Source organism: Eleutherodactylus coqui, chromosome 2, assembly GCF_035609145.1.
Source record: "Eleutherodactylus coqui strain aEleCoq1 chromosome 2, aEleCoq1.hap1, whole genome shotgun sequence".
In the NCBI taxonomy this organism is placed as follows: domain Eukaryota; kingdom Metazoa; phylum Chordata; class Amphibia; order Anura; family Eleutherodactylidae; genus Eleutherodactylus; species Eleutherodactylus coqui.
In genome coordinates, this window is record NC_089838.1 from 22,338,889 (window position 1) to 22,352,410 (window position 13,522).

General features: G+C 46.1%; 1 protein-coding gene across 1 annotated transcript in view; it reads left to right on the plus strand.

The window, feature by feature from the left end:
- Positions 1–13,522, plus strand: part of CYFIP2 (cytoplasmic FMR1 interacting protein 2) — a 75,876-nt gene that overhangs the window by 32,659 nt on the left and 29,695 nt on the right. The window contains exons 9-12 of the mRNA XM_066590472.1: positions 251–379; positions 1,964–2,068; positions 4,709–4,800; positions 8,985–9,102. Coding sequence (XP_066446569.1) covers positions 251–379; positions 1,964–2,068; positions 4,709–4,800; positions 8,985–9,102 — 444 coding nt within the window. The remainder of the gene's footprint in view (positions 1–250; positions 380–1,963; positions 2,069–4,708; positions 4,801–8,984; positions 9,103–13,522) is intronic.

Genomic DNA, 13,522 nt, shown 5'->3' on the forward strand with positions numbered 1-13,522 from the left:
GTCAGGTCATGGAAGCCCCTGCAATGGGGCATTTATCATTCATGGGACTGCTGCAGTCAATCAGTGGTCTCAGCAGTCATGAGTTAATGCATGGCATTTGACAGCTGAGGGCAGTGATTGGCTGCACCTAATTACACACCTCAACTGCTGCAGAACCTCTTTTTGAAAAAGCACATGGAAGATTTCTGTGGACCAGGATGATGAGACTTCTAGAACATGTCAGTCATAAGATAGGTTTCTGTCTTTACAGTGCCTGCACCAGCAGCTTGAGGTGATTCCTGGTTATGAAGAGCTCCTGGCCGACATTGTCAACATCTGTGTGGATTACTATGAGAACAAAATGTACCTGACACCAAGTGAGAAGCACATGCTGCTGAAGGTGAGCTATTCTTACAGGCAATTTGTTTATGCAAATGCCCAAAACAAAAAATGGTACTGGTGTACCTTGACGCCACCGAAAGTGGTGGGTGTACACCAGGGTTAGGCTGCTTGACAGCCAGATGACGCCCCCACTTCCACATTGGCCGTTTGCAGAGAGGCCGGCCCGATTGACAGCAGGGGATGGAGAGCAGCGAACCAACAGGGCAGTTTCCAGCAGCAGCCAAAGAGCAGAGGCTCCTGTGGCGCCGGGGACATTCAGGCGAGATTAACAGCAGGGGACAGAGAGTGGAGGAGCAGCAGGGAAGATGTCACAGCAGCCTCGACAGTTACAGCTGCCAGTCAGCAGCAGAGCGCTCAGCGCCCTGTTCCCGCTGCCGCAATCACTAGTCCCCTGGCGCCATAGTATCTCTGGTAACGGTGGCCCCGCTGTCAGATGGAAGGCTCGTGTCCTGCGTTATCTCGCTGTTGCTGATCCCGCTCTTGTCCTGTGGCGTCTCGCAGTTGCCGATCTCCTCTGTTGTCAGCTGCTGTCACACTAGTGCCCTGGCGCTGTAATATCTCCAGCACTGGCAGCCCCGCTCTCACTGTCCAGCCCGGGGCGTTGGGGGAGGGAGGCCTTCTGATTTCTCCGCTGAAGGGCCAGCGCAGAGTGTCCCCTCCAGCCCCGGCCTCCGTTCTGCGCTACCGCCTTCCTCCCTGCAGTCGCGCCGCTCACAAGGTACTGCTATATCTTGTCACCCAATGCGAAGCTAGGGGTGTGACAGGGGTGTTCACTCCTGGTGACAGCTGTCACTCCCCTAGCTTCCGGTGGCTTCAAGATACACCAGTACCACAAAAAACCCCTGGGTGGTGGCGTAATCTTGAGAAATGCAATAAATGTGACTCAGAGCCAAGGATAAAGCTTGACTTCTCTTTTTATTAAGTCCAGCAATGAAGCGTTTTGAGGTTAAAAGGGTTTTCCGGAGAAATGCTATTGATGACCTATCTTCAGAATAGGTCACCAATAGTTGATTGACTGTGGTCTACCTCTCTGAAGCCCAGCTGATCGGATGGCCGTTGTTAGCACCACGACACACAGGGGTATGGAGCAGAAGTAGATCGCTCCAAGCCCTGTGCAGTGTCTGATCACAGCTGCTTCTGCAATTACCAGCGTTGGCCACTACACAGGGGTCGGAGCAATCTGCTTCCACTCCAAACCCATGTGTCTTTTGGTGCTGACGGCGTGTGCTTTATCAGCCAATAAACGTTTGATGAACTGATAGGTTATCAATTGTATTTGACCGGAAAACCCCTTTAAAAACCCTTCCTCAGACTAGTGAGCAGAGGTATGGGCTTAGCTGTCAACATGCTCATTAGAAAATCTACCAGAGATATGCCATGCTGTCATGGCCTAAAGATAAGAATGCACTGTGATTTTGGTCACTCCACTAAAAATGTGTGCAATTTGTCTATGACTTGCTCTTATATTGAAGTCAGATGACTATTTTAGGGTGCAATGTAGTTACGAGTTGCATGCAATTTTCGTTTAGCCTTATCCTATATTTCCAGAGACCTTGACTGCAGCATCCATTCTTTCTTACAGGTGATGGGTTTTGGACTGTACCTGATGGATGGAAACGTCAGTAACATCTACAAGCTGGATGCTAAGAAGAGGATAAACCTGAGTAAAATTGACAAGTTTTTTAAGGTGATGAGTAAAGTTTGTTACAGAGTTCTGGTGCATTTACACTGAAAGATAATCGCTCAAAAATCACTCAAATGACAGTCTGACAGTTTTGAGCTAGTTAGCTACTTAAAGAGTTAAATGCAGGCGGGTGGGACACCGCTGATAACTCAGAGAACAGCAGCTGTTTTCTATATGCAAACAGTTGCTTTGTTCTCAGAGCTTTCAGCTGGTATCCTGCTGAGAAGTCCCAGCGGGATACCAGCTGAAAGAATGCTATCAGCGCTGCCTGCTGAAAAAAATCAGTGTGCGGCGCTGATAACAGTCATCAGTGATTTCTAACTTGCTAGAAATCAGTCATGAACGAATAGTGTACGAACAGTGCACGATGGCAGCGTGTTTATACACAACGATGATCACTTAAAAGATGGCTTTTGAGTAAATTTTGAGCGATAATCGTTGTGTCTAAATGGGCCTTAACAAATGTATCAAAGGAAATCTATTGTGTGCCCACATGAATAATTCAAAGTAAAGGTATTTTACGTCAAAATCCACAGTTTCCTTTTGCACTTTTTGGCATGGATCTGCACTTGGATTTAGCCTTGTCAATGGGAAAAATCTGCCTCTGGTATTCTGACGTGTTTCTCTGAATTTCCGCTTCAATAAGTGACATCTTACTTCTTGAAGAAGAAATGCTTGTTGGGATTCCACATGTAGATTTTGCCCATTGACGGGGCTAAATCTGCATACGGATTCACACCAAAAACCACGGCAAAGAGTTGTTGATTTTAAAGTGATTTTTAGAGGCGGATTTCACGTGGAAAATTCGGTGAGGAATTCCACTTTGTGAACATACCCCAACACTCCTTGGCAAAAGGCCTATTATGCTTAGTATAGGGCTGTAGAGAGGGGTGCATGACACAGGGATTCAAGGAGCAGCAAAGAGAGAATGGCTGTGTCATATTCCACTGCCTCAGGTCCTGCACTAGACATAACACAGTTTATCGGTCTTGTCATTATGCTCCTTAATATCCATGGTCGTTAATTATAAACTTTCCTTACCATACAGAGCAGTTGATAAGTTCCAGCACTAAAGGAAGCTTCTCAACTAGAGATGAGCAAGCATACTCGCTAAGGGTAATTACTCGATCGAGCATTGCCCTTAGCGAGTACCTGCCCGCTCGGAAGAAAAGGTTCGGCTGCCGGCGGCGGGCGGGGGACAGCGGGGAGGAACGGAGGGGAGATCTCTCTCTCCTTCTCTTCCCCTCGCTCCCCCCTGCTCACTGCCGCAACTCACCTCTCACCCGCGCCAGCAGCCGAACCTTTTCTTCCGAGCGGGCAGGTACTTGCTAAGGACAATGCTCGATCGAGTAATTGTCTTTAGCGAGTATGCTCGCTCATCTCTATTTAGAACATGTTGATACTGGACCTCACCTCGAAAATGTGTAGTGGCTAGAGAAAACTGCACACCATGCTAGGCATTACTTGTCCTTCTCTTCTTAGGACCATAGCCACTGTGGCTTCTGAAACTTCGATGACTTGACATGTCCTAATGAATTTACTTGAATCTTAAAGGAGCTTAGACCTTAGAGCTGTGTCACTAGGCATTATCAACACAAACAACATTATAAATCTGAGGGTGCTTTTAGACGGAAAGATTATCAATCAAAAAATCATTCAAATGTGCGAAAGTGAACGGTAATCGTTAAGTCTAAGCGCATGTCAACGACCAAACGACGTACGATAATTGTTCGCTTTTCGCTTGCCATTCATTGAATGCAGGCATATAAATCATCGTTAACTCGTTCACTTATTGTTCTGTTTGAACAACGCTTGTTCAATTGTTCTCATTTACTTACACAGCAAATGTAATTGACTGAACGATTTCTGGTTTTAATAAGATTTAATTTAGAACATAACAACGTTCACTGTTATCGCTTGCGATGCAGACAGGTCAACATTGCGATTTTTGGCTGTGCAATGCATGTCAGGGTCAAACTTGCCACATAGCCTTAGCTTTACTGTATGAGGGCTATTTTAAAATGCTGTCCACCTGTAAAAAAAATGGTATTAACGGATTGTGAAAATAGTGAGCGAAACAAAGTTGACTACTTTTTCACTATACAATAAATACACTCTATTTAAATGACAGCAGAAGATCCTTCTCATTCTTAAAGAGGTTGTCCACTTGTAAACTATTGATAGGTCATCAACAGTAGATGGATGGTGGTCTGTCGCCAGGCCCCCCTGCCAGTCAGCTGTTCTCCAGGCTGGTGCACTTTGCTGAACAGGAAGTAGACAGCTCCATTCCCACTGCATTGGCCAGGTGTGGTAGTACAATCCATATATTTCAATGGAATCTTAGCCTGTAATACCAAGCCTGGCCACTGCAGCAGGAATGCAGCTGTCTGCTTCCTGCAAAAAGCAGCTCAGTTCATGAGTGCACCAGCCTGCAAAAAGCTGATCGGTGGTGTTCCTGGGTCACGGACCCCTGTCAATCTACTTTCGGTGACCTATCCTAAGTCAACCCCTTTAATTTAAGGAAAGGCTCAGTGCTGATCTGATTGATGAACCCCATCCTATCGTCACTGTGCTCAGTGGTCTAGTAGAGCGCCTCTTGTGTGCTTGTCTGTCTGTTCAGTCCATCTTTGTTTTCTCTTGCAGCAACTGCAGGTGGTCCCGCTCTTCGGAGACATGCAGATAGAGCTGGCCAGATACATTAAGACCAGTGCTCACTATGAGGAGAACAAGTCCAAGTGAGTGCATGCCGTAATGTCTCTCGGCTCCGGATAGTCACAGGATGACAGTGGTTGCAGGACGAGTTGCTGAATCATAGATTCTGGTATTTCGGGAGCAAATAATTAGCAGCAGAACTAAGCAGCTTGTGGTTGTAAAATGCATTCATCGTTTCTCTGCTTTACAGCCAAAAGCTGCTTATTCTGCAGTCATTCAATGTAGTAGTATCTGTCTGGCCTTAAGAGGTAAGGCGCTGGGCAATTAATAATGCTCCTAGGCATTTTAGTATCAGGATCCCGGGTCCTGGTACTTCTCTGAGCATATTTAGCAGACTTGGGATGACCGCGTTTCCAGATGTTTTCTGAATATGCTCAGTAAAGGCCAGTATGGGAGCATTTACGTGCTGAAATACCCAGGAGCAGTATGTGGTATATTACATTTGGATATATTTATTTTCATTTTTAGCACCTCATTCTTGTACATCATATTTTGCATATTAGGATATATTTCAGAATACTGTATATACTCGAGTATAAGCCTAGTAAAAGCCCCCCTTGGCTTATACTTGAGTCAGGGAAGGCTAATAAAAAACAACCCCTCCATACTCACCTCCCAGCCGGCGTCTGTGTCTCCAGCGGCGGTGCAGCAGGCTGCTTTAATTCTCTCCACTGTCATCCCCCGGCGTCAGTGCTGTGTAAGTAGGAGCCGTGATTGGATCGAGTGCCGGCCATTCACAGCCAGTGCTCAATCATTCACAGCCAATCCAGCTGCTTTAGAATTCTCCCTGCTCGGCTTTCAAATCCCCTGCCGTCAATGCTGTGTAAGTAAGCGCTGTGATTGGATCGAGTGCCAGCTGTGATTGGCTGGCGCTCAATCCAATCACAGCGCTTACTTACACAGCACTGACAGAGCCAAGCAGAGAGGACGGCGGGGGATTACAGCAGGGAGAATTCAAGCAGCTTATTGCATAGACACAGACGCCGGCTGGGAGGTGAGTATGGAGGGTTTTTTTTTACCTAGTATATACTCGAGTCTAGCTCGACTTATACTCGAGTCAATAGGTTTTCCCAGTTTTTTGTGGGGAAACTTATTGTCTCGGTTTATACTCGGGTCGACTAATACTCGAGTATATACAGTATCTTTCAATAGGATATCCAGGCATCTGAAATTACTTCTGCAGTCATAGCTCTTAGGGACATGGGGACTAAATGTCCATCTATGTATGGTCTACATACATTGGGGCAAATATGTTAACTCCGTTGTGCCAGAATTCGGTTGTCAGAAATTTGTGAAAGTGGATGGGGCTTAGACTTTCTTTTCTTTTGTGGAATATTCAGCACCAGAATCCGCAATGCTAACATGTAGGTTTTGATGCGGAATTGAAAATAGCTAAATTTTGCAGGCAACTCCACAACAAAATTAGTTAGATGCACAGATTTTGGTGCAGAATTCCAGGATAGCATATTCTGTAACGCTGTTGCAGAATATTCCATAGTGTGAAAGCACCCTTAGGCCTCGGTCAGATAAGCGTGTGTTTTGCGCGTGCATAATACACGCTTCTAAGAGAACCAATGGATTCCTATAGAAGCGTTCATATGCACAGAATTCGAAGTGCAAAACAGCGCACACCTAAAAAAGATACGACATAGATGCGCGTTTTGCCGGAGTTTCCATTGACTCCTGTGGAAGCAGGAGTTAATGGAAACTCCTGCACACTGAATAGCTTCCCTGATGCTTACAGCAGGGCAATTAAAAGGTGCTTTCATCATTGAATGGCTGTGATTGGTACCTGAGCTCAGCCAGTCAAAGGCAACGCTTCCAGGAGGTTGGGATTTTTACATCCCCTGCAAGAAGAAATGATACAGAAGAGTGTCGGGGAGCCAGGGAGAAGACGCGCCGGAGCCCCGACAGCGCTGCTAGGTGATGTATAATTTTTTTGCCCCAGCAACTAGGGCTTATTTTCAGGGAAGGGCTTATATTCCAAGCCCTTCCCCGAAAATCCCTGTGGGGGTTGCCTTCACCCCATTGCTTTCAATGGGGTGGCAGCAGCACCGGCCCCATTAAAAGCAATGGGATAGCATCGGTCCTCTGCCACAGCTGTGACAGTTGTGACAGGGGATTCTTTCATCGCCGCGGGGAGTTCCATCATCACTGAACAGTGTAACAGCTCTGTTACAGTGTTCAGTGATGAGGGGACCTTCGTGGAGCAACTGCTCCAGTGAACGGCCAAAGTTTTAGCGCTGCGCATATAAAACTTTGCCCGTTCACGCGTTTTCAGCTTATGCGAGGAGCGCATGTTTTGCACGCACAAAAAAAACATGCTCGTCTGACCAAGCCCTTAGAGAGCATGCACAGCCCGTCAGATTTACTATAATTTTTGCTAAAAGTGACAGAAATTATAGCTGCAACCTACGTAAGTTTCAGTCTGGCGTGTGGAGGTGCACCTCTTAGTACATTTGTTGCACTAACACCGGTGCAAACTTCGACCAGCATATGAAACGTCAGTCTAAGTAAATTTGCCCCGTTGACTCTAGCAGCTTGTAACAAGATCTGAAGTTTTCCCCTATCTTGTAGATCGGGCATAATTTTATGATCGTAGGGGTTAAACTCCTGAGACCACCACTGATCCTGAAAATGGGGGTCTTGACAATCCCCACATGAATGGAGTGGAGGTCACTTCATTCAATTCAACGAGTATGACCAATCTGTAATCTCCAGGGCTGTCATTGAAATGAATGGCGCAGTGACCTGCATTCGCCACTTCCATTTCATTCATGTGGGGACCATTGGGATTGCTGAGGCTCCCAACGGTCAATCCTTCACCATTCATAAATCCATCCCCTATCCACAGGCACATTAAACTGGACCATCATCTCTTAGAACTTTGCATTGTGTTGTTCCTCTGTTAATCCTTCTACAAATGTATGACTAAATACATAACTGGGTGTTAACATTCTTCTTGTCAACGGGGCATGTTCTGCACACGCTAGGGCCAGTTTCACACGAGTGTATTGTAACATGTCTGTAAGATGAAGTTGCATCTGTATTGTATCACTATATCAGCAGGATTTGACTGTTTTTGCTGTATAGAAAATAATACCAATGAATGCAAATACAGATGAAATATATATATCAGCCACCGCTGTACAGGGAACTACAACGCTGCCCCATTCAACCGGATAGTGCTGGTTGCAGTTCTCGGCACACCTAGGTCACTGGGAGCGCCTCTAAGCAGGGAAAACCTAAAAGCGTCACATCTTCATTTTGGGGATTGATGAGGGTCTGACCATCTCTACCCTTAAAGGCCATTTTGGGGATGTAAAGTGGATCATTATAGCATTTATGAAAACTGGTGCAGGAGAAAAGTGATACGAGGGAAATGGTGCTAGTATCAATTATCTGAAGTCTTCGATGACACATTGCTGCACTAGTCTTTATAGACAAGTCATAATCTACGTAGAACGGACCACTGGCGCAGGAATATAGTGTTGCTATGGAAAGCGCAGCTGCGGCGTCCACGACCGGAGAATCATAGCGATTCTCCGCTCGCGGAATCTAAGTTGCGGCATGCTGCAATTTGCCGCGATTCTCTGCTGTGAGCCTATCTGTTAGATAGGCTCACTGCTGATACCTGTCAGCGCTCCCTTCTCGTCCCCCGCGGCGGAATATCGCTAACGATATTCCGCAACGGCCGTGGACAGAGGGCCTAAGCCAGAAGAGAGGAGCTGCATGAAAGCGCTGGTTGATGTAATAATACATGTAATAATATATTTCCCCTACAGCGAAAGCATGAAGATAGTTGATGTCAATTTCTGTAAACTTCTGAACAACTTGAAACTGTAGGTTCAAAGACTAAAAAAAAAATCATCATTTTGTTACGCTCCATGTGGTTGTCACTTCTGCCGTACAACATACCACTGAAGAGGAACAGAAACGAATTATGACATTTAATGATGGCTAGGGTTGAGTTAGCTCAGGATATTAGATCTAATACTTCTTCTATGGTGCAATCTCAGTGTGACATAGTGTCGGCTGTATTGGTGTTGTGTAACTTTGGATCGTCAGCCATATGTTTCAGGATTCCATTGCGTAGATTATATATTGTAGTTTGCTGTCTCAATCGACCTAATAAGTGCTTCTAGACTCTTTCCACTTGCCCTATTGAGGCCGATCAGCAGGCTTTAAGCAGCTGTTTCCTGCCCAGGTGGACCTGCACCCAGAGCAGTATCAGTCCCCAGTACAATATTTGTGAGCAGATGGTACAGATCCGAGACGACCACATCCGCTTCATCTCCGAGCTGGCACGCTACAGTAACAGTGAGGTAAGGGCATTCTAGGATGCTATCATCTTATGGTCATGCTATATATGAGTCATACCAGGGTTATGTGTTTTTTTCATTTTCTTAAATTTCCTGCATTTATTTAACAGAGAACCTTGCAAAAAATTGCAGTTCTTATTCAGGGGTCTATGTTTTTACATTGCACCTCGCATTTTGAAAGGATCCTTAAAGGACGTCCGTTAGCAACCATTCACACCTTCGGATAGTCACTAAGAAGATAAGTGCTAGTAGACCTTTGTTTCCCCTGATAGTACTACCATCTCTGAGAAATCAGTTTTCCTGCAGCACATGCCGTAAGCAAATGAGCAGTAAGCCATCCTACAGGTGTTCTTGTTGCTCAGATTGGCCTGGGTTTCTCTACTAGTGCTGTCCAGATACATTCACCAACTTTTGGATGAATGATTGTTTGTCTGAGATCTGTTTCCTCCAACTCCCCCATGCCATGAAGGTTGGGCTCAGCTGAACATTCCTGTGTGTAGGGAGCTAAGATGCAGCCGGACACCTCTTATCTCCTGGAGAAGGGGAGTATTAGGTATCAAAATTCAATGTCCCCAGTCTTTCTTTCCATCAACATCATCCCCCCCCCAACACATTAGAGAGCGTCCAACTTTGCCGTTATCGGTGAGTTTGGACGACTGAAATCTAATATGTTTGGGGATCTTAAAGCGACCCTCTGGCCCTGGAGAAATGAAGATAGCCAAACCACTTCTCCGACTATTTATGTACACTGAGCATTAGTATACATCATTAGTCTAAGACACTACACCTGCTTTGATTAACCAATGCTGGCCAATCAGAGCAGGATGTAGTGTCTTGGATGCACTATCCACACTGTGCATCAGGGGGTCACAGGAGTGGTTCACCATCTTCGATTCTCCAGGCCCCGAGGATCACATTAAAGGCTAATGTCCACGAGCGTTTTTTTCACTGCGTATTACGTGTGCGTGACATGCAGTGAATGGAGGCAATGAAAGTCAATGGACATTCATTCTTTCACGCACACCAGCGTGTGTACACAGCGTTTACATACAGCAGAGAAATAAATCGCAGCGTGCTATTTCTTTGCGTATGACGCAGAGCCCTTCTATGGGCTCCTTATCGAAACGCTGCCCTCTCGCAATGTCTGTGCAGGGAAATTGAGGAAGAAAAATCACACTGTGCATGTCCGTGACGTCAGATTCCCGGACATGCGCAGTTCATACTCGACCCATACGTGGTCTCTGCCGGCAGAGTGAAAGGGCTGTGTATGTGTAGAACGGCACGGGAGACTCACATCATTTTATGCATACTCTGGTGGAAATAAGCCCTAGCTAAAGAGAGCTGTGGCCATCAATCATAAGGGGAGGGATGGAAGAACTTAGCAGAAAAACCCAGGACCAATCCCAGCAAGAGGAATGCCCATTGGACAATTTACTCCTCATTTGCGTACATCGTGTGATGCAGAAAAACATTGATTTCTTGATGATCTTAGCACTGTCAGGGGAAAGAGAGATGTACTAACCTTTGTGGTCTTAGCACCTATCTAAAGGTTTGGCTGATTTAGAAGCTTATAATGTGCAGAGTTCCTTTAAAATTTCAGTTTTGGCAATCCATTAAAGAGGATCCTGTTGTTTCCAACTTATTACCCTATTTTAAAATGCCCTCTTACACCTGATGATCTGTCAGCCGCAGTTACTCGATAGGTCATCCCACAGTGATGGTTCTTCTGCTTTTACACAGAACAGATCATTGTTCAGTGAATAGACGTGGGGTGGGCCAGGGATCTTCTGGACTCCCGCTTCCATTTACAATAAATGGGCAGTCAATCATAGGCGAACAACTGCCTGTTCACATGGACCTATCCATTGTTCATTGTTCAGTCGGCATGCGGAAATCTGGACGATTTATTGGCCTGCGTCAAAGGGCCCATAGATAGATATAAGATAGCTAGATACACTTATTGTCAACAAACAATCCCTGCCCTAGAAGGAGTTGGTAAAATCTAATTAAACTTTGTATGTGTGATTGTAGTGTTGATATAAGTAAGTTATTGCAATATCAGAGGAAAAAGGACAATTTATTGTGGAAAACCGACCACTAGAAAGGAGGCTCTAGAACCCTGTTGTATCGCCTCTAGCTTGGATACAAGATGTGATACGGATGGGCATGGAGGCTCTAGAACCCTGTTGTACCGCCTCTAGCTTGGATACAAGATGTGATACGGATGGGCATGGAGGCTCTAGTCCCCTGTTGTACCGCCTCTAGCTTGGATACAAGATGTGATACAGGTGGGCATGGAGGCTCTAGTCCCCTGTTGTACCACCTCTAACTTGGATACAAGATGTGATATGGGCGGGAATGGAGGCTCTAGTTCCCTGTTGTACCACCTCTAACTTGGATACAAGATGTGATATGGGCGGGAATGGAGGCTCTAGTACCCTGTTGTACCGCCTCTAGCTTGGATACAAGATGTGATACGGATGGGCATGGAGGCTCTAGTCCCCTGTTGTACCACCTCTAACTTGGATACAAGATGTGATATGGGCGGGAATGGAGGCTCTAGTACCCTGTTGTACCGCCTCTAGCTTGAATACAAGATCTGATACGGGCATGGAGGCTCTAGTACCCTGTTGGGCTGCCTCTAGCTTGGATACAAGATGTGATACAGGCAGCATGGAGGGTCTAGTCCCCTGTTGTACTGCCTCTAGCTTGGATACAAGATTTTATATGGATGGGCTTGGAGCATACAGGTTCCATATGGTATCCTGCAGGATAATGCTCCCCATTTCTTGTAGCTAAGCCTCTAGATTGTCAAAGATGGAGTCCCAGATGGTCCCATACATGTTCTATTGTTGATAATTCTGGTGACTGGGCGGCCACAGAAGTGTGACAATGTTGTGGGGACATTCCTGTGATACTCTTGCTCTGTGCGGCCGAGCATTATCCTTCTGGAAAATGCCTCTTGGAAGCCGCCATGAGAGGAACACACGTGGCTGCAGGATGTCCTGAACATATCGCCGAGCTGTCATTGTCCCTCGTACCACTACTAGGGGGACCCACTGTCATATGCAATGTTCCCCCAGACAATCACACCAGCAGGGGGCAGTGTGCGGCTCCACAGCAAAGGCAGGATTGAGACGCTCACCCCTAGGTCTGCAGACATGAACAATGCCGTTGCCAGCGCCCAAACTAAACCCGGAATCATCGCTGAAGACAACCCTTTTCCACTCCGTAGCATCCAGCTTCATTGTTCACGACATCACTGCAAACAGAGGGGATGGTGGGTCGGTGTCAAATGCAGTACACGGAATGGCGCCTTCAGCCAAGTGCCTGGAAACGGTTCCCACAGACACGGGTGTAACGATGGCGCCACTTGTCTCTGGATGGCGGACAACGAAACAGTTGGAGCTGCTCGTGCTTGTCCGATGATTAGACAATCCTCGCTACTGGTGGTCTTTTGAGATCATCCTGAGTTCAGTTCCGTTGTGTGCCCCCACGCATCCACTGGACCAAACAGCTCCTAACAGTCTGGACAGAACAGCCCAAGTAGCAGGCAATTCGTCGATACAACCATCCTGCTTCTCACATCCCAATAATGCGCCCCTCCCAGACTCTGGTAACGGGGTGACATCTCTTCTCTGCGTCGTAGAGGTGTCTATTGGTCATCAAGCTCTACACAAGCGGAAGAAGAGGGCACTACACACAAGGAGCCTCTGAGAGCCTTTATATAGTCCAAGGGTGAAACCACTTTTAGGGCCTCAGGTGACAAGACCGTTCATCTAATCACACCACAACTCTAATCATTTGTATATCTGTCTGAGATGGAACTGCATGCCGAGTTTTGCAGCAAATCGACAACTCCTTCTAGTGCCTTGTTTTTGTATTATTTTACAAAGAGTGTAGATAGATATATTTGATTTGCATTCTGAGATTTTGAGTTTTGGGTACAATACATATCTCGTCATAGAAGACAGCGGCAGTATATACACATTGCATACAGTTAGATATGAAAGGCAAAGACCAGGTGTGACTTTACATGGGCAAACAATTGTCTGAATAGTCCCTAAAGTGTACGAATGACTTTTGTTTATGTGCTTTTAAATTGTTGTTGACTTGTTCAATTTTGCAATCAGTGAACGCATTGATGGGAGCATTTATCCAGGCCAAAATAGGATTAATCAATTAGCTAGGGGTCGTGAGGTTCTTTGGTAAGTGTGTATTTGGAATTTTGACCCTCCCCAAGGCTCGCCCATTGGTTGCTGAGTCCACTGAACACACATAAATACATGCGAGTCTTTGAATGAATGAGAGGCCGCAGCACCGAGTGTTCCATCGAAGGCCAAGCCAGCGGGAGAACGGGGCAGGGAGTGTTCTTTTAAAGACCAGCAGAGACTGTTCAGTTGAAGATCACTCACACATATTT